Source organism: Triturus cristatus, chromosome 2_1 (genome assembly GCF_964204655.1).
Source record: "Triturus cristatus chromosome 2_1, aTriCri1.1, whole genome shotgun sequence".
Lineage (NCBI taxonomy): Eukaryota > Metazoa > Chordata > Amphibia > Caudata > Salamandridae > Triturus > Triturus cristatus.
The window spans coordinates 761,842,125-761,861,793 of record NC_140581.1 but is presented as its reverse complement, the minus strand read 5'-3'; the positions used below and the strand labels follow the sequence as shown (position 1 = coordinate 761,861,793).

Below are 19,669 nucleotides of genomic sequence, written 5' to 3'. Positions count from 1 at the left end.
TGAACGATGGAGCATAGTACACAACATGGTACGCTATGAATTTTGAGAAAAATGAAATTCATGAATACTCACAATCACAAACATAATTTAACTGATGGTCATCTCAATGAATGGTCACAATGAGATTAGCAAAATTATAATAAAAGAAGACAAATTGATTAATTATTCTATATTTGTAAAGAAGAAGAAATCAAGTAAAACGTTCTCAAAATTCCTAAACATTGTGCATCACATTACTTTGGGAAAAGGAATATTGGGCAAAGAGGGAAACAAAACAGCTTCAAGAAGTCCGTCGTCCATACTTATTGCGTCCAAACAGGAACCCAGCATGCAGGAGGGGTAAAAGTTAAAAAGATGATAATGCAGAGACACAAAGAAGAAAATGTTCCTCAGCTTGCATTCGCCAAGGAAGCCTCGAAGACACCACCTCTCATCAACATTTATAGATCTCTGGCAACACTGGTGATCCTAAAATAATCGGCACCCCAACCAAGTTTGAAACTTTCATTAGAAACCTTTATTGCATTAACCTACAGGCATGTTTGGTGATATAAAACTGGTAGTAACAGGTCCTATGGATGAGAATTGGTCATCTTTGGAAAATAGAAACATTTCAAAACTAAAAGACGTTCTTGTAGGAGAAAAAAGCAGACATACAGTGTCAAACATTTGTCATATTGTATATACATTACACTTCAGTCATATCAAAATGAAAATGTCTGGGGCATGACAAAAGATACATGTTCATGGGCCAGGCCCAGTTTGGCAACACCCAGAATCATTATTTTATCAAAACAAAGAATATTTTCTGTACAAGGTTAAATAATCAAACATGAGTCAAGTTTAATTGATTTACATCTACTGTAACATTATATACAATCTTTAATATAAAGCATCTTCATCAAAATCAGCTCTGTAGTGCTCGGTCTAGACCCTAAAGATGCAGGACACTGTCCTGGAGGGGTCAAACTGTGTGAAGAGGGTCCTTCTTTGTTTGACCTGAATCAATAAAACACCTTTTTACACTATGCAACACATAAAGGCTGATCTCTCTTCAAACAAGCTCACCTCATACGCGCCACATCTAATACCACTAACGCATCATTTTGGCATGAGTTTCTGGGTTTCATCTCTTCACACAAGCATCATACGGCTTATATGATATCCAAGTGCCAATAACAAATAGTTTGCATTATTGTGAGATTCAGAGGAACTAAAAGTGATTATCCAGGTTTATTTGACATCACTGTCATTTGCTTAATTTCTTTTTGTATCTATACTTTTTCAGAACTTTTGTTGTTTGTGTCTGTGGTTTTAGTTTACTTTTCTTTTATAAATTAAGGAAAATTGATTTTGCATGAAATACTTGCTTACGCTTTCTTACCTTACACAAACAAAACGCTGAGCAGTTCATCTGGGGTGTTGGTTTTATGGTTTGTGGAAGGCAAAATGTTCAGTGCTGTCCTTTATTACAATGTTATGGGGCAACACACACATACACCGACCTTTATACACATCGATGAGGCAACCTGTACATTGTTAAGATAGGCATCTCTTTCTGAAAGGCAGGCCACGAAGCACAAAAGAGTATTGCATCTCACTTCCTGTGTCCAAATGCATAAGAACCCGCGTCGGCAATGAGGGTCGCAGGTCGGTTTGAGATCACCAAGCTAAAATAAAATAGCCTTCTTACCCACTGTACTAGTGAAGTATGGCTACTTCTCTTTTGAGATGTAGAACTTATTTTATCATCTAAGACATGGATCCCAGAGAACCTGAAGTGCAATGAGTGTAAGTAGCCTTTGGCTAGGTCTACATGGAGATTTTCTCCTAGAAGTGGAAAAACAAATGAATCCTGCCCGTCAGGCTCATATGGGAGTCGCCTACAAGCTGAATCATGAGTTTGGACCAGTGAAGTCCTAGTAAACTGCGCCCTTGAGGTTCTCATAGGAATCGCCAGAAGAGCAATTGATTCGTTTGGGAATTAGTCACTCCAGTCCAGATTTTCGTATCTCCATTCTGTTCACCTGGCAAAGGTGAACAGAATGGAAGCCATTGTTTGGTCAATGAGATGTCCCCCATGTTTAGAACATTCCGTGCTTTTATTGACTTGATTCGTGACAATGTAAACAATTGCTGCAAGGGCTAGAAATCACCCTGACTCGTGGAGAATCATAACTTTTAGCCGACTAACAAAATGCCAACTACATGTTCTGGAAAACTAGGATTGTTTCGTTTTCCTGCCATGCGCCTGTTTTCCATACTGTTACAAATGCACATTTTTAAATTGCATAACATTTTGGCAGGGTTTGGGTGACTGTGCAATCTCAGGCTTTTCACTGTAAAATCGTATTCGAAGTAAAGGCCTCCCTTCTTCTATACTCCCTACATAAACAGGGGAGCTACATGCACATAGCCCTCATTTTTGCAGTATTTTCACTACTCCACTTAGGTGTAAATATTGAAGTACAGATAACTGTGGTAAGCATTGAAAATGTTTGTGGATGGCCACAAAGTTTTTTTGAATTTGTTTGTGTTCTCACCACTTGTAGTAACCACTTCCATTACCCCCCCCCCCCCCCCCCGCACGCCCCTCCCACACACACTGAGCACCTGGGAATCATTACACCTGGGTGACAATTGTGAATGTGGATACATCTGCATATATTGCACTTTGTTTCCAAAGCTGTCACATCAGCACATGTGAAAAGCTGCTGATGCTGACTATGTGAATCAGAATTCACATTTTACGTGCACGGTCACTTTTTCCAGGCACAGGGTATACTGCTCTACCTAAAACGTTTTGTAAATCAGAATCTTAGTTTTAAAATGCAAGTTAGATGTGAGGCAAAATACCCACATCGTTTCTTCAGCAGAGACACTTTCGTTTGCAGGCTCTTGGCTTTGCCTTTTGGTCTGTGTGCCTGTGGTGTCGATAAGAAGCAGTGCTGGTCCGGTACCAGTCTTAAAAGGAGATTGGAGACCACAGAGACCTCCACAGGGCCTGCGGCAGCTCAAGAAGGATTATTAAACATACACATCTGTGGATGCCCATCTTATCTGATGGCCAGTGGCTATTTGCAGACTGAGACATCTGGCCTTATAATATGAGCTGGCGAAGACAGCTCTTTGCCTGCTCAAGTAACATAAGAGTCCTTCAGGGTAACCATAACTCTCTTCAACATTTGTTGGGGAAACTCCAGATTTTCATGACCTAGCCAATCACAGGTGTAAGCTCATTTACCTATGAAATATACCTTTCCTTCAATAGAGGTTAAATACTATAGCTTGGGGCAATAACTCTATAAAGAGTAAATGATGTTTGACATCAAGCTGGCTTGGTGGGTGAGCTAGTTGTGTTGAATCCTGCTATCGTTTGTTCAAATGTTAAACATTTAGGGCCACAAGGCAGCTTTGGAGTCCATGGTACCATTTGGGTGTCATGACTGGCCCAGGACAGACACTGAATCAGGCCCTAACAAAACATGTTTATGTTTGTATCTCTGCCAATAGGACACACCTTCAAATGAGGGTTAACAACCTGGGGATGAGGACAAGTATTACAATTATCTGCTGAAAACATTTAAACCTTTGCTTGTCAATACACATGCCTTTCGTAAACCACTTTGTACATTTTGACAGCAAACACCATTTCAAAATTACAACACACCACACTTACTGAATCACATATATTGTGCTGCAAAGGTGCCCATTTGCGACATAAAACGAAAGCCAAATTATGAAAAACTGCGTGAAGCAAAACCCTACAAAGCATAGACATAAAATATTAAAGTGAAGGTACAGTCGCTGGAAAAAACTATAGTGGTATATGTAATAAAGTTATCAGCGCTATGCAAAAGACCTGCTTAAGCATATTTCCCCTACAAATGCTACAAAAATGAAAAAAGTGCCTGCTCGGCAGCAGTGCATAAAAAAACACATCCCTCCATACTAACAACAACGAGAATAAAAAGTTTCAACTTTACAGGCTCTATATTACAGTACATATCACCATCGCTTCATATAACTGAAATCTCCTGTAGCACATCAAACTTACAGCATGGGCAGGCAGCCGGCCATTCCGCGCACACTCACTCGGCCCATTCAGACATGTCGAACCACGCTTATGAAGTAATGTTGTGATATGTGAAGTGGGTTCTGCGTAGTACGCTCAAGCAGATGCGGGTCTTGTAGCTGAGAGTTGCGGGGAACAGATATTGAAGATTTTAAGTGAATTTCTGGGCTTCTTTATGTTCGGCTACATACGCTTTTTGGGGAAAAGGTGACATTTTTTTTTAATGTGTTCACTTAAATATGTAACCACCTCCCAGTCGTTTCACTGTTACCGGTTAATTGCCCTTGCACCACCAGGGGTGAAATATCGGTCTGTAAATGCAGTAGGGCTTGGATGAAGCAGCAACAGATGGGTTCTCCTTGAGCTACCCTCTACAACAGACGCTGCTCCACATGGTGCTGCCGGCCTCTCACGGGAAACATAATTTACCCCGGTCTTTACGATGGCCGGCCTTTACAACGCTGTTGGTATGCCGCATGCAACTTTACTACGTATTACTTTAGCACGCAAGTCGTTATAACGACTTGCGGTAGGGGGCGCGTTGTTGGTCTGGAGATGGATTTTTAAATCCAGCACATTCCGTACTGTTGTGTAGACTGGAGTTGGAATAATAGTTTTAATGTTCCAAAGACCAGCGCACCCTAAAGCAAGTCTTTGTAACGGCTTGCGTGCTAAAGTAACGCATGTTAATGTCGCATGCAGGGTACTGACTGTGAGGTAAATGCGTGCAGGTAAATGCCTGCAGGGTTCTGTCATACAACCAGGTTCCACAACTACCCAAATAGCAGAACATATATGTAGGTGTAAGAGCAGACTGCGTTCTTTTCGGCATCCAACCCACCATGACGCTTTCAGCCAATATGAATGCCACACTGGTCCCTGCAGCAAGCCACGTGCACTGCTCACCAGTTTTTTTGTGGCTAACAGTGATGCCTTCACACACCTTCCAGTATGGCAATGTTAGAACACCACAGTGCCAACACTAGGTTCACATTAACGTGGTCTCAGCTGAGAGGTAGCATTAATAATGCTTATTTTAGTAGCAGGGCAACTGCCATTTGATCATGTTATTGGTCACCTGAATTTTAAAAAATTGTTTCTAAATTTATGTGAACAATAACTGTAGTAAGATCTTTATCGACCAGCATCTGCCACTCAACAAAAGCTATCTTTACATGTCAAACTGTGAATCAATATTTTTAAGTATGTAGCATATATATTGGCCTAATGATGAGCATGGTCCCTTGTTATCTTACAGTGACTTCATTGCATGGACTGGGGCGGGAGCGGCCCTCGGGTTCATCCAAACACTGATGAGGAGCACCATGAAAACAGTTGGAAGGGGTCCTTCTCCACAGCAAACACTTGGCTGCTTTGTGACCCCCTAAAATATGTGGCACAGTGAATTAGTAACTTAATAAACAAAATAGTCCATTGGCTGAAAGACCGGGGCAACCAAATGTACGCAAATTTACAGACATACCTTTTACGCAATTTCATATATATTTAGCACGCGTGTCACAATCACCCAGGAAATTTGATCAAGCACCCATCTCTTATGGGCATCTCTCCATGGAGCCCTATTTGCGTGCATTAATGTCCGCTCGAGAGTCTGTGTTAATATTTTCGTCTACGGAAAGGATTAGAAGTCATCGGGGATGCCTTCCAAGAGGAAGACCAGTAGGCAAGCCACAGGTGTGTGAAGGGTTCCTCTCTGTTGTGAGGTTCAGTGTGGCCATCATTCACTGCTGACCTCTTTCTTTGGAGAAGAAGGGCTGTCCCGAACCGGAAGCACATCATAGTGGCAAGGAATGTGGCTGTTTTTTGGCATGTCATACGGGTCTTGGGTGAAGGGTCCAGTATTGCTGAAGGCTCCTCCCTGGACGACGCTCACAGTGGGCTCTGGAATGGCAACGGATAAGCTGTGATTAGTGGTACAGCAATCGGAAATCATATGAAAAACACATTGATTTTTATATTTATGCATCTTGTGTATTTATTTATTTATGTAAGTGTAAGTTAATCTCTGGGTTGTGACTGGAACTCAGTACTTGGCATTGTAGAAAATTAATACACACCTCCGAGCAACACAAAACTGACAAATTTCACGTGGTGAATATTACATATGTGGGCGATATTTATATAGTGGTAGAGGTGTAATGAAGTATCCTTTGTTAGAACAATATATTGATCTGGAATGATCAGGATGTTTGATGGAACCATATAAAAAAGTTTAATGAATGAAAAATAGTACGCCCTTATTCTTTTAATACAGTGGTTCTCTGAATCTTTACGCCCTCCCCTCTGCCTCTTTCAGTATAGGCAAAAATAAATGGTATCACCCCTCATCAGCCAGGCTAGCTCGAATCCAGTGGCACAGCGAGCAAGGAGCCAATGTCTGGATATACCCTAGGCCACTTAGGGGGAACATAGCAAACACAACAAGATGCTGGATGGAATGCTGAAACTTTTCAACCACTCACCCCCCAGTCAAGAGTTCTGGGCTGAATTCATCGTTCTTTTGCTCACTATTCCACACCAGTCTGGAATCAACCACATGCAAATTAGTCTTGATCCTGCTCCTCATGGAAATAATCCAGATTGAACTGCAAGGCCAGGTCCTCCCTCGACCAGAAACAAGCATCCTGGGACCAGTTTCAGGGTATCGCCCCTCATCAGCCAGGCTAGCTTGAATCCAGTGGCAAAGCGTGCAAGGGACCCACGTCTTAACATACCCTTGGCCACTTAGGGCGAACATAGTAAAGACTGATTTGCATATGGCTGTGTCTAAACTGGAATGGCATGGTGAACAAAACAAAACGACGGACTTAGGACCAGATCTCTGTTCTGGGGGTGAATATTTGGCAATGTTCAGCATTCCGTCCATCATCTTTTTGTGTTGCTATAGTCGCCTTAAGTGGGAAGGTTATGCCCAAATGTGGGTCCCATGCTCACTATGCTATTGAATGCAAGCTAGCCTGACTGATGAGGGGTGATACTCCAAAACTGGTCCCAGTCTGCTTGTTTCCGGTCCAGGGAGGCCTGGCCTGCCAGTTTGGGCTGGAATGTTTCCATGGAGAGCAGGGTCAAGACTGATTTGCATATAGCTGTGTCCAAACTCGGATGGCATGATGAGCAAAAACAAGCATTTACAATGCAATAGGTCTTGCAATGACATTATTTTGAGCTATTGACATTGTAAATGGCAATGCCTTTAAAAAAATTAAAAGGCATTGTTATTTACAATACCAAAAGCAACACCTATTGCATTGCATATCGTGGTGTCCATGAAGACGGCACCCCGCTTATTAAAGTAAAAAAAAAAACACAAGCTGAAACGCAAGGGAAAGATAGACACAGGCTGAAACACAAGGGAAAGAGAGACACGGGCTGAAGCACAAGGGAAAGAGACACGGGCTGAAGCACAAGGGAAAGAGAGACACGGGCTAAAGCACAAGGGAAAGAGACACGGCCTGAAGCACAAGGGAAAGAGAGACACGGGCTGAAGCACAAGGGAAAGAGACATGGGCTGACGCACAAGGGAAAGAGAGACATAGGGCTGAAGCACAAGGGAAAGAGAGACACAGGCTGAAGCACAAGGACTATATTAGAGACAGGATGAAACACAAGAAAAAGGGATAAAGGCTGAAACACAAGGGAAAGAGACACAGGCTGAAGCACAAGGGAAAGAGAATCACAGGCTGAAGCACAAGGACAATATTAGAGACAAGATGAAACACAAGAAAAGGGGATACAGGCTGAAACACAAAGGAAGGAGGCTTAATTACAAGAGCAAGGGGGAGAAACAGCAGACATGAACACAAAAGGAAGACCTTGAACATAATTGTGGAACACTGGGGAAAACCGAGCCTCTGAGAGGAGAGGAAACGAGTCGCAAGCAGGGCCTAGGCGCTGATGAAAGGAGGAGGGGCCTCCCTACACGAACAGAGGGCAGCATTTACTCAGGCATCAGAGCAGTTTCCAACCTCACTCCTCCAATATGAAGCTTTTCTGCCCCGGGTGCACTGCTGAAAGGAGGAGCATAGCACCAAATAGGGGCATGAAAGGTGCGGCCAAGTTTCGCTTCCTTATCTCGCGTTAATTCCATGTGCGGTCTCTTTAGTGCTCGGATCGTTGAAGTGGCTGCCTCAAACATTTCGCATGCGGGAGCTCACATAGGAAATGTATCTGCGCGTGGCCCTGGGGATCAAACTGCTGACTCCGGGCCAACGCAGAGCGTGTGCCATATTCTCTACAAGGAGTTGGGTGACCAGCGCATCGTACATCACAACTTTTTATCGCAGCAATACGCTCGTGTTATATAAAGAGAATTACACTTTCTTACAGCAGACAGAACACAGACGTATCAGATTGGACTGGGTGTTTATAGAATTCAGCTCCATGCTGACTTTGGTATGTGGTTATTATGTTTTAATGTTCTGTTAGCTAAACATCCATGAGAAGCGAAGTCAAAGTTCAAGACAAGCACTCGCAGCCGCTTGTTTATCTTTGCATCGCACACGCAGCTGAAGTAACCTGATGCTAATCTGGGGTGTAAATATTTGGCATCATGTGAAAATAAGCAAACACCCCATTTTATCTGTACATAAAAAGGAGCCTGTCTTTTGCCAAGTAGAAAAATGCTGCTAGCTCAATTTTTCCAGCAGCAGCTTCATACATCATTCCTCTGTGCTAGTGAACGAAAATGCAAATATAAAACTTACTTCAAAATGTTTGATTAAGTCTGCCCTGAAGGCTCTATTTTGAAAAGGTGGTACTAGTGAAAACAGTTTCCATTCTCACCAAATAGGGGCATGAAAGGTGCGGCCAAGTTTTGCTTCCTTTTCTCACGTGAATTCCATGTGCGGTCTCTTCAGTGCTCGGAACGTTGAAGTGGCTGCCTAAAACATTTTGCATGCGCGAGCTCACATAGGAAATGTATCTGCCCGTGGCCCTGAGGAACAAACTGCTGACTCCCGGCCAACGCAGAGCGCGTGCCATCTTCTCTACAAGGAGTTGGGTGACCAGCGCATCGTACGTCACAACTCTTTATCGCAGCAATCCGCTTGTGTTATTTCAAGAGAATTACACTTTCTTACAGCGGACAGAACAGGGACGTATCAGATTGGACTGGGTGTTTACAGAATTCAGCTCCATGCTGACTTTGGGGCTGAGTGAAAACAGATGGCCCCCATAAAAATAAGAAATTGCTTTGCGACAGCAGCAAAGCTGACGGCCCTGTCCGGATCGGCCGGACGAAAAGGCAAAAGGACGTCAACAAAAAAAACTAATCTCCAATGGCAGGCCACCGTTTAGCATAAATGGTGATGCCAGCCAATGAAAATGAGGGGCGGGGCTTCAAGTCCCCTTCCCAAATCTACTCTCTTACAATATCTCTCGCCCAGCGAGCAGCTCATTGCGCTGGATCGATGGATGGATTATTTTAGGCCCAGATTACTGTCCCAATGTTTGACAATGTTCAGCATTCTGTCCATGATCTTTTTGTGTTGCAACATATAAACGCTCAAGTCAATGTTAAGATTCAGATTTTTGGCTGATTATTCTCTACTTCGAGGTATTTGAGTTGTCTAATAACCATACAAGAACATTTCCAATCTTAATAGCACTCAATCGGCGTCACTGCGCAAAACTTATTAATGTCCACCAGGTGGCGCTAGAAGAAAGGGGAAGTGACATCCAATTTAATGTATTGTTTTTATATAGCACACCTTCCCCAAGCAAGGTGCTATTATTCTACATGCACAGGCTAGCGAGTTCGTTTGCAACAGAACTATACCTTTTATGTATTTATTCATTTCTCTATTAAGATTGATCAGCAGAAATTGCTTCAGCACGATACCTTTCACTGGTAATCATTCTGTGGTGGTCACGCATAAAAGGACAGACTGACAACAACATTCTTGCTTGCGCCAGCCGAAATTCCAGTTTGCGCCAGTGCACATGTGTAAAACCTGTCAAAGCTGGGGATTCAGAAACAGCTCCTGGCTGCTTGTTGAATTGCATTTGTCACTGACCTGCATAGGTCGTTCTCTCGCGCTGCGCACAATTGAACATATTAAACTGAATGTGGCCCGATCATTTTTAATCTTCGTTGTATTATAGACATTTCACCCTACCGGGAGCAAGACTTTCAATTTAATTTATTTAATACTATAAAAGTTACTTGATTAAAGCATTCAAACACACTGAACACAAGAAAACACAAGGAATTGTAAATGCATACAATTATTAGCATCTACGATCCTTAGATATAAATTGTCTTACCAATAAAGAATATTCGATGTACTGAGTTACTAAGAAATGCAAGGATGAAAAAAGGCCGTCTTATAAAACATCTCCACAACTCCAAGTCTTTATTAGTATTCTGCACCTTCCTTCAAGTTAGCATTACATTTCCAGTATGAAAAAATGCCACCGTGATTACGCCGGGCGGGATTTAGCGAAGGCATTCTGCCAATGATAGAAGGCCATTCAACTATGGCGACAAATGCTCTATATGCCGAACAGGACAAATATTACAAGGGGCCAAGGGCCATATTATAGCACGTGCCTCAGGGGTACAACAGACGGCTGCCCCAGTTGTTTGCACTGTGGGGCACTTTGGTGTTACAGAAGGGGCTGACAGAACGGCCATAGACGGCTTCTCGGCCCCTTTTGTAGTGCGGATTATGGTGGTGCAAAATTTGGGCCAATGCAATTACAAGAGGGCATTCTCACATTGGCATGGGGGTTTGGCTCCATGTCATACTACAGATGTGGGCATAATGGCAAAGAAGCTGAAAGATGCACACCGATTTGGCGACACGTCAAAGTCATGCAAGTCACAACATCCCCAATGGTGCCCCTTGGAAGGATGGAAAGAGGTGCCAGGGACCCTGCATGGATCCCCCTGAAGGCAGATGCACTCAGTCACTTCCGCCGCCTGTAGGAAAACCCCTTCGTCCCTTTCAAACTGAGGCAGAATCTCCGCCTTTGTCTAATACGCTGTCATGAGTTTGCGACTGTACTCTGAACAATGGGGTTTTGGAGGGGCGGCCGACCAGCGGGAGGCCTGCCACCCCCGGGGAGTTTTGGGCCGGGGGGCAGCGGTAGACACGTAGGGCATGCCTTGGGCTCCTTTTGGGCTCGTTGGGCTGGGGTTGGGCGGGAGGGTTTAAAACCGGCCATTTCGTGTCGCGAGCCACCATTTCGGTGGCCGTGACACGACAGCCGGTTGAGGGAGGCGGGCAGTGGTGTCGGTTTTTGTCCCACCCTCCCTCCCCATACATTTTTGTTTTTTATCCGGTTGTGGGGGCTGTTTGGTGGGGGACTTTGGAAGGCGTTGTGGAGTTTTGCGGTTGGCTTTTGGGGCAACAGATGCATCCGGGGGAACACGTGTATGGGGTTGTCGCTGGAACAGGTGCGGGTGTGAGGATAGCTGCTATGGGGGCGTTTTTTCCTAGTTGATTCGGTATAAGGTTGGATGGTTACAGTTATGAGAATAATATAAGAAGTTATTTAGTTAGGTAGGTGTAGAGAAGTTAGGAATGGCCAGTTGTTTATAATGGTTGCAGGGGGGGGGGAACAGGTTAGGGGAGGGGGTGGAGGTAAGGTTGGAAGACTTTATTTAGTGAGGTTTAGTTTTGTACGGCACAGGCCAAGGGAATTCTGATGTAAGGTGCACGTTGAGTGTTCTAAAGCACGCTGTCACAGTCTGCGTCTGATGCATTCAACTAACGGTGTGCTGCGGCACAGGGTGAGATAGGGCATCCTATGCGTAACACAGCCCCAGATTGGTCCCCTGATGATTTAGGCCTGTGTCACTGCTTGTGATCTACACTCACCTCTCCTTCCTCTACCAAGCCACTGGCAAAGGCTTCATAAATCTGGGCCTTAATGTTTTGGCAGGCAAGTGTGCAGTGAATGAATGAATCAAGATAAGATGTTGTGGTGTTTCTGCTACAAAGGCATGGTCCAAAGCAGGCAAGAAGTTGAGGGATATATCAGCGTAGACCAAGACAATGCTGAATATAGAGCAAGTGCGGGACTCAAGAAACACTGCGACATCAAAGATGACGCTGTCTGGGTGAGCGAGGATGAAGGTTATTTAGAAGGAGTGCCGTCTGTTGGTGCATTTGATTGTGAGGAACCAAAAGCAGTTCAGTAGACAGCGAGCTCCTCCTGATGTGTGTGTTTTGTGGACTCGCCTGTTTCTGGGACTGGTATCTTTTCATTGTTGGTGGACTGTGGTGTGCAGCCCAGTAAAGTGTTCTCAGTATAGGAGTGGCAAATGTGTTGGTGAGAATCTTCAGGAGGGCTGAAGGTGGATGCTAAAATGCATTGACAATAAGAGGGATCCTCGCGGAACTGCGTTAGGAGTTAGGCAGGTTCGGTCCAGTTAGTGTTCCTCAGGGTCACTGAACCGGAAGGACATGCAGGGAGGGCGGGAGGAGACTCGTGCTAGCTTTGAAAGGTGGCTGAGCAGGGCCTTGTAGTTTGAGCTGTCGCATAGGAGGACTGAGGAGTACAGTATAACAGAAACGCCTGTTTCTCCTCTGTCAGATGCTCTGATGTACCCCCTTAGGGTTTGAGGAGGGCAGTTTTTGGCACCATATCCAGTGTAAAGCATAAGATCTGGAGTTGGTCGCGACCTGTATCAACGGGGACCTGGACCCTGAATTTCATAGCTTTTTCCCCAAGATTTTGGATGTGATGAATTAGCAGTGGATTGGTCTGCAGTCTGGGATGGCGAGCTGTTTGAACCCTGATGGAAAGCAGTGAACTTTAAAATGGTGCACAGAATAAATGAATACATAAGAACTCCCAGAAAACGTCCTGTAAAAAGACACTGAATTTAATTTTCCATTCTAACGCAAGGTGGCAGCACTTCCCCAAGCTACCAAGAGGACAGCACTCGCAGGACTGATATAATACTAACTGCTGAACACTCGAACAAATCAGAAAACAATGCATTTCCAAGTAAGTCTGAGACATAAACTACAGGTTAGATGGTGCGTCACGTGCTCCACTTACCCACTTCATAGACATTCTTTGTAGCCAGCGTGGAGTTACTGATTTCCGCGTAGGGGGAGTCCCTGCGCGCCGGGGACTTCATTTCCACATAGCCGCACTCGGTGTGCTTCGGCGTGAGCAGGGGCGGGTCTTTTATCGTGGCGTAGGGGTTCTCGGAACTGTTCAAGGAGCAGTCGCTGGCGCTGTAGGCGGAATTCTTCACCAGGTCTGAAGATGAGAAAGTAACATGTTGATGTGAATCAGTTTGCAGGTGCAAAGCTCGCAAGTTTTCATCTTACTTATGTGTGGCATGTCAATGTTTCAGTGTCTTTATGTTTGACATTTAAAAGCTTATGTGTGACACTTCAGTTCTGTCTGTGTAATAGGGTACGTTACAAAAATAACCCACTTCTGTGCAGAGTTATGGTCAAGGAAGGTGGAAGTAATTGCAAAGCTCTTCAAGTGCTTATTCAATCTAAGAACCCCACCTCCAGCCCTGCCAAGTACCACGCATCAGGCGTTACACTAACGCATTTCAGTGTGGTGATCCACTTCACCCCACTGAAATGGAAAGTCACGCATAGTAGCTCCTCCTCTGCTGTCAAGCGGAGGAGCACTACTAATCATGCACCATACAGTGAAAGTTAAACTGGAGTGGCAGGCGCCATGCGCGCTGCACCCGGCATGATTGGGGGTTAAGCTCTGAGTCTGCAGGTCTACGCTGCTAGGATTCACAACACCAGACACTGCGGCACTTTAGTTAAAGCACACGCAGCGCTGCTCGCACCGCATTGTTGTGCCGAGATATTGTTTTAAATCTTATTAGTTGCAGCGATGAGAGCCAAACCCACCGGCAGCTGAGACGAGTACCCTAGGGACCTCTGGAGTGGTTCTGCAGTCCACAGCACACCAGTCAGAGTCCGGGCCGGCGTTAGCCAGGGAGTCATCGGGAAGTAAGCGAGTGCGTGTGAGATATGTCTCACTCTGCTTAATTATTAGTTGTATGAGGGCAGCCTAGCGCCGGTGTCACCTCCAAATGACACACGTATTTATCAGCGGTGGTGAGGGATGAGCGGTGACCGGCGCAGATCTACTATATAAAGCTTTAGTTATTCGCCAATCCGGTCACCCATAGTTAACTTCCAATCCTTCCTGCTAGCAATCCTTAAGGCTGAGAACTCGCTCTGTGTCATTAATACCAGACTCTGCCCCTCGTAAACCCTGGGGTGACGCCTTGTCTGCCTGTGACCAGGCATGGTCTGATTGGCCAGCAGCGGACACAGGCGAGCGGCAGTTTTGTTTTTCCTTGCCGTGCACACAGGCGCCAAAACGGCGCCTTTCATCCAGGTCTCATCTTCTGTGAGCGGGGGCCTTTCCCTGTTTGGAGCCAGTGCTTACCCTGCCTCCTACTCAGGGCCGGACTGGGAACCAAAACCGGCCCTGGCAAAGTGCTCGGCCGGCCCGGGGATTGGGGGTGCCGCCGAGCTCTTTGCCAGGACCAGTTTTCGGCCGATTTTGTTACAGGGCCAATTTTGCAGCCCAAAACCGGCCCCCACCCGCGTGGTGCACCGGGGAATAGCCCGTGCCCACTACGGCCAATCCGGCCCTGCTCCTACTCCCACGTACTGGTCACCAGGTCACTAGGCATCTAAAGATTCATGCCGTGTGTGTGTGTGTTGCTAATACGGCCCTCCTATCCCTGACCCCAGTCAGTATTTCATCACGGGGCGTGCTGTGTGGTGAGTACAGTGCTGCTCATATCAACTGAAACAATATAGTGATGGAGTCAGGTGCGTTCATGTTGTTTGTGGTAGTTAGAATACGCACCAAAATGTAAAACAAGTGTATTGCTATTTTGAAAATGAAAAGTTCCAGTGCTGATAAAAGGAGCACACCTTAATTTGTGTGCGAATCAAACTGCTGACATAGACAGTACTGTCTATGTGAACGTGCGCCTCTTTTGGAAGCACTAACTTGTTTGTTTCAGTTTATTACTAAAAACTTAAACAATGCTTCTCCCGAAGTAACGTGAATTGTGCAGTCTCCCTAAACTGTTTTTTTCAAGCCAAATGTACCAGTGATGCAAAGTTTGTGTTGTTCATTTTAATATGCCCACAAATGGAGTGTATACTGAAAAAACACAATTTTTTCCATATGGTGTCAAGATTACAGTTTGGGCCTATGATATTTTCTTCCAGTTAGTAGCGTATTTTGTATTCTACATGCAAATCTGTTTTTAACAGTGGGATTCCTGATCCTTTAAAGGTTCACTTATCTACAAATATATTTAGCATGGAGGTGCCCTTCCAGAGTATGTGTGACCCCCAGCACCCATGAGTTGGTTCGCTGCAAGACTGTGGAGTATTAACAAAATATGAGTGTGGAAGAAACTTTAATAAAGTTCTTGGAATGAGTTCTGCAGTGGACCAGAACTCAAGCTGTTTACTTTATGAAATATTGTTATGCCTATAAAGCTCCGATTACTTTCAGATTAGTAAATTTAGTTGGTGTCAATAGTCTGTGCTGCAGGATTGCAAGGAGGAGTCGCCGGTTAGTGCCTTTCCATTTGTGGTGCTTTGCAGCAATTTAAAGATCTCATTAGAATTTTTCATTGCTCATATGGGTGTCATTGCTTATATATATATGTTTCCCTTGTCGTCATTGCTAGATTTTGATTGAGAGAAAGCGTCACTCATAGTCGTTGAAATGTCTCTCATAATTACACTGAAATTATGAAAATGTCACACACAGCAATCTGAAACCTTGGCAGCTATACACCTCCTTTTACTCAGATAGACTCCCTGAAACGTTAGTGGGTGCACTGGAAGACGGCGTGCTGTGCTGGACAGAGCAAAGGGAGGAATGCGCCACACAAGAACTGGAAGGGATGAAGCACTATCCCTTAAATCAGAAGTAAGACGCTGCAGTACAGGGGCCAATATTCTAAAAACAGCAAAGATCTGCCCGATTTTCAGCGGATTTTCATTGTCCACGGAAAAAGAGATGCTATTTCTATAAGATTGCCAGTGTCTCCGATCTGACTGATTGAATTGTATATGCTGCATGCTCTGACAGTTTGAGCAGGCTGTTGCTGCTTACCTAAAGGCCTCATCTTGCAACCACTGCGCACTTTATTACATGGTTCTCTCTAGAAGGCTGACTGCCTGAGGCCTCTTTAGTTTTGGGTTCTGTGAAGTACCTCAGCCGTGTCTGGAAGGAGGTGGGGATGCAGGGAAGGGTGTAGCACATACAAGGGATCCTGGTATCTACGGCAACTAGGACCTCTGCTCCAGCCAGGTCAGGCTCTCTGACTGTGGAATTCAACAGTTTCTGCACAGCTCGAGTGGCTCTCACCCAGTTGAACTAAGCAGAGCGCCCCGAGCCATATCACAGCTCATAATGTATGCATGAGATTGAATACTAGTGTGGCGTGGTACTTGGCAGGGCTGCAGGTGTTACATGAGCAGGAGAGTGACCCTCTACCAGCCCATCATGACTTGCCTGCACACCAGTAAACTGGGCTGCTGTCCCTTTTAACTTTCGATTACAAAGAATGTCTATGTGTCTTCCTGATCCATAAAAGCAGTCTTTGTAAAACAACATCATTTGTCGGAAAATAAGTTACAAATGTAAACCAACATTGTGGATCATTATTTTGTATTATATAGTGCTAACAAGTCAAATGGAAAATATTTTACTACACTTTGTTATTAAGAGGGATTAGCAGATACAGCTGGGTGAGGTAAGTTGTATGGTAGAGATATATTCAGTGACGTAATAAATAAGTTAGTTACTTTTTGGTGGAAATGGGCATCGGTGCTCAAGCTCATGAAGCACTGCTGCCCAGACATGGGCATTTCACGCATTCGTAATGCAGAATCTTTTGTTCTGAGGCCACTCCACATACCCTCCACCTTGGGAGGTACTACTTCGGTTCCTGTTCTAAAGGTGAGGAAGAGGCGGTTAGAAGTACCCATCAAAAATAACCACCTTCTGCAACGCTCTTTCTAATGCATACATTGTGGAATGGTCTCTTTTTCCATCTAAAAGGTTCCCAAATTCGAAATGTGCATACTGGTACCTCTGATTAGTTTTGTGCTGTGCATTCGAGAGGGCGAACAGAGTCAAGAAATACATTTACATTAGTGTGCAGGGTGGCACATATATGTGGATCTGCTCCATCACTTCCGGGGTAGAACGGAGTCTGTCTGAGCTGTACGCCGCAATCTGCTGGCACGTGGGATCATTGCTGTGACAGCTTTCGGGATTCAGTCTAGAGCCGGAGGAAGTTGCAGCTGGAAGTATTCATCTGAAGCAGGAAGCTACAGCCCAAGTGGCGTGGAGGAGCACAGCCTTCAGGGGGCCATCGGAGGTGGATACATTGAGTACCAATACATCTGGTATTTGTAATACCTAGTATTTACTATATAAATATAATATAATATATTTTATCACGTTGTAGCCTTTTTTGTGGAGGTCTTTGCTGATGAGATTGAGATAGTCCATTTGAGTTGGACACACTTGGTGACAGCCACCAGAAGGGGATTGACTTTATCAGTCATGAGCAGTAGAAATTGGTACATCTGCTCCTACGATTATTTGGGGGAAGGGGAAGGGGAAGTTTCATCTGAACTAAATAGTAATTTTACATCCTTTACTTATTGCATTAAGGTTGATCCAGGCCATGTGAATGGTGCCACGTTTTACTAAGCTCCACCCTCTACCAGAGCCTTTGGTTTGGACCCATTAAGGTTTAACTTCACCCATTAATTAGTTTGGATGTTTTGTTATTATATTAAAATGGATCCAACGTTCTCTCTTTTTCGGTGGTCTTCCTGGTATCATCTACATACTTCTACTTTTGCAAGTGGGGCTGTTCACTGGTAGAATCCCTGGGAACCTCAAAGGACACCGTATTCTTGAAATATTCTGGTGAATCTATTCTGATTGTTTAGCTGCAACGGTCACTAGATCCTTTTAAAAGTAGTAACCAAGCTTCCCATTCATTCTCGCAACCACTTATGAAATAAGTCTTTGTTTATTGTTCCTTTGGAGAGGATTGCGTCTATAGTGGTAAAAAGCTAGTGGGGGTCCTAACGTATGGAAAGGAATTGATCTGACTTGGACATTAAAAACCACAATGTTCCAGAATTTCCTGATCATGCTAAGTAAACGTAATGCAAGGTTGAAGGCGTCTTCCAACAAAGAGGATAGTGTGTGTTTTGTGGCATTAAACCTTTGCAGCAGTGAAGGTTGTGTTCAGATTGACTGTACGCTGTGGGTTTATTCCCATCATCATTTGCATTCCTTTCTTGTGGCTTTTTAATCCAGAATCAAAATGGCTGAAGGGATGAGTACACAAATTATCTATGTTTTCTTAGTGACGTCTTAAAATCTTACACGCAAAAGACTAATCTTGCATGGGAGTTTGCTCACACACGCCTAGTGCTCGGGCCTAGTAAATCATCCTGGTGGAAGATTGTCTTCTTTTAAACCGTGAATATGAAGATATCGAACTGCACTGGCTTCTTTTGAAATGAAGGTTAGATTAAGCAAGGTGTATTGCCAAGGTTCAGAAAGAATGAAGGAAAGACAGGAGGGAAGAAAGTGCTCCCAGAGTGAGCTACAGAGATGAAATCCTGGTGATGTTCCCTCTCCTACAGAAGAGCAGTCTAAATATTGAAGAAGAGGTTCTAAGACAATACAGCTGAAGAAAGTGGATGTTGTCTAATTTTGGGATTTGGACACAGAACGTCCAGTGTACACTGTCCTATTGCATGCAGCATTTCTTTTCCTTTTGGTAACGTGCAGCGCAGGGACACATTGGCCGTGCTCTCAACCTGTCCACCCTACTTTTTCGTAACTCTACAGGGGACATAATTAGTGTTGTAAGAAGTCCGGGGAGGTGAAGATACACTGCCCGGAAATGTTACTTAGAAGTTACCGGTTTTCCCAGTACTAACCCCTCAATATCTTGCGTTTTTTCTACTTTCATCTTCACATGTCCAGTTATTCTTCTCACTATTCTCGCATGTCTTATCACCACTCAATCCTGCCTTATGGTGAGAATATCTTACTGGATCTCATTTCCCAGGTACCAATTTCAGCTTGCTTCATTCAGGTACATCCAGGGGCGTAACGGAACCCCCCCCCCCCTGCAAGGTACATGGAGGCGCCCCCTCTGGAATCAAACAGGCACTCCCGGGCCAGGATACTATGCTGAGGCGGCCCCCTGGAGCTTGCCCTCCTCGCACCGCAGGGGCTGCGGGGACAATGTTATGCCACTGAGTGCATCTGCCTAGGACAATGGCCATGCGTCAGTCTAACTGTGTCGCTACATTGGCCATTTTGAAACTCCATCCACCTATTGGCTCCCCGCTCATTGCCATGTTATTCTTCTACTTGACGTCAGAGCATCCAGTGAGACAGCGCTCACAACAAAGCGTACCTGTAACTGTAGGTAAAACCACTTTACCAAGGCTTATCAGCGATAAGTATTGCTTTATGGTGGAGGTAGGAAAAATGAAGAAAAGTTTTCTGTTCCGTAACTTGAGAATATATTTTTAGAATGGCAAATATCAT

At 44.6% G+C, this 19,669-nt stretch overlaps 1 protein-coding gene across 1 annotated transcript in view; it reads right to left on the bottom strand.

Annotated features, from left to right (window-relative positions):
- Window positions 1-290: 290 nt before the first annotated feature.
- Window positions 291-19,669, bottom strand: part of MEGF10 (multiple EGF like domains 10) — a 279,766-nt gene continuing 260,387 nt past the window's right edge. The window contains exons 24-25 of the mRNA XM_085632702.1: window positions 13,109-13,315; window positions 291-5,977 (exon numbers count right to left, since the gene is read on the bottom strand). Coding sequence (XP_085488828.1) covers window positions 5,814-5,977; window positions 13,109-13,315 — 371 coding nt within the window. The 3' untranslated portion in view covers window positions 291-5,813. The remainder of the gene's footprint in view (window positions 5,978-13,108; window positions 13,316-19,669) is intronic.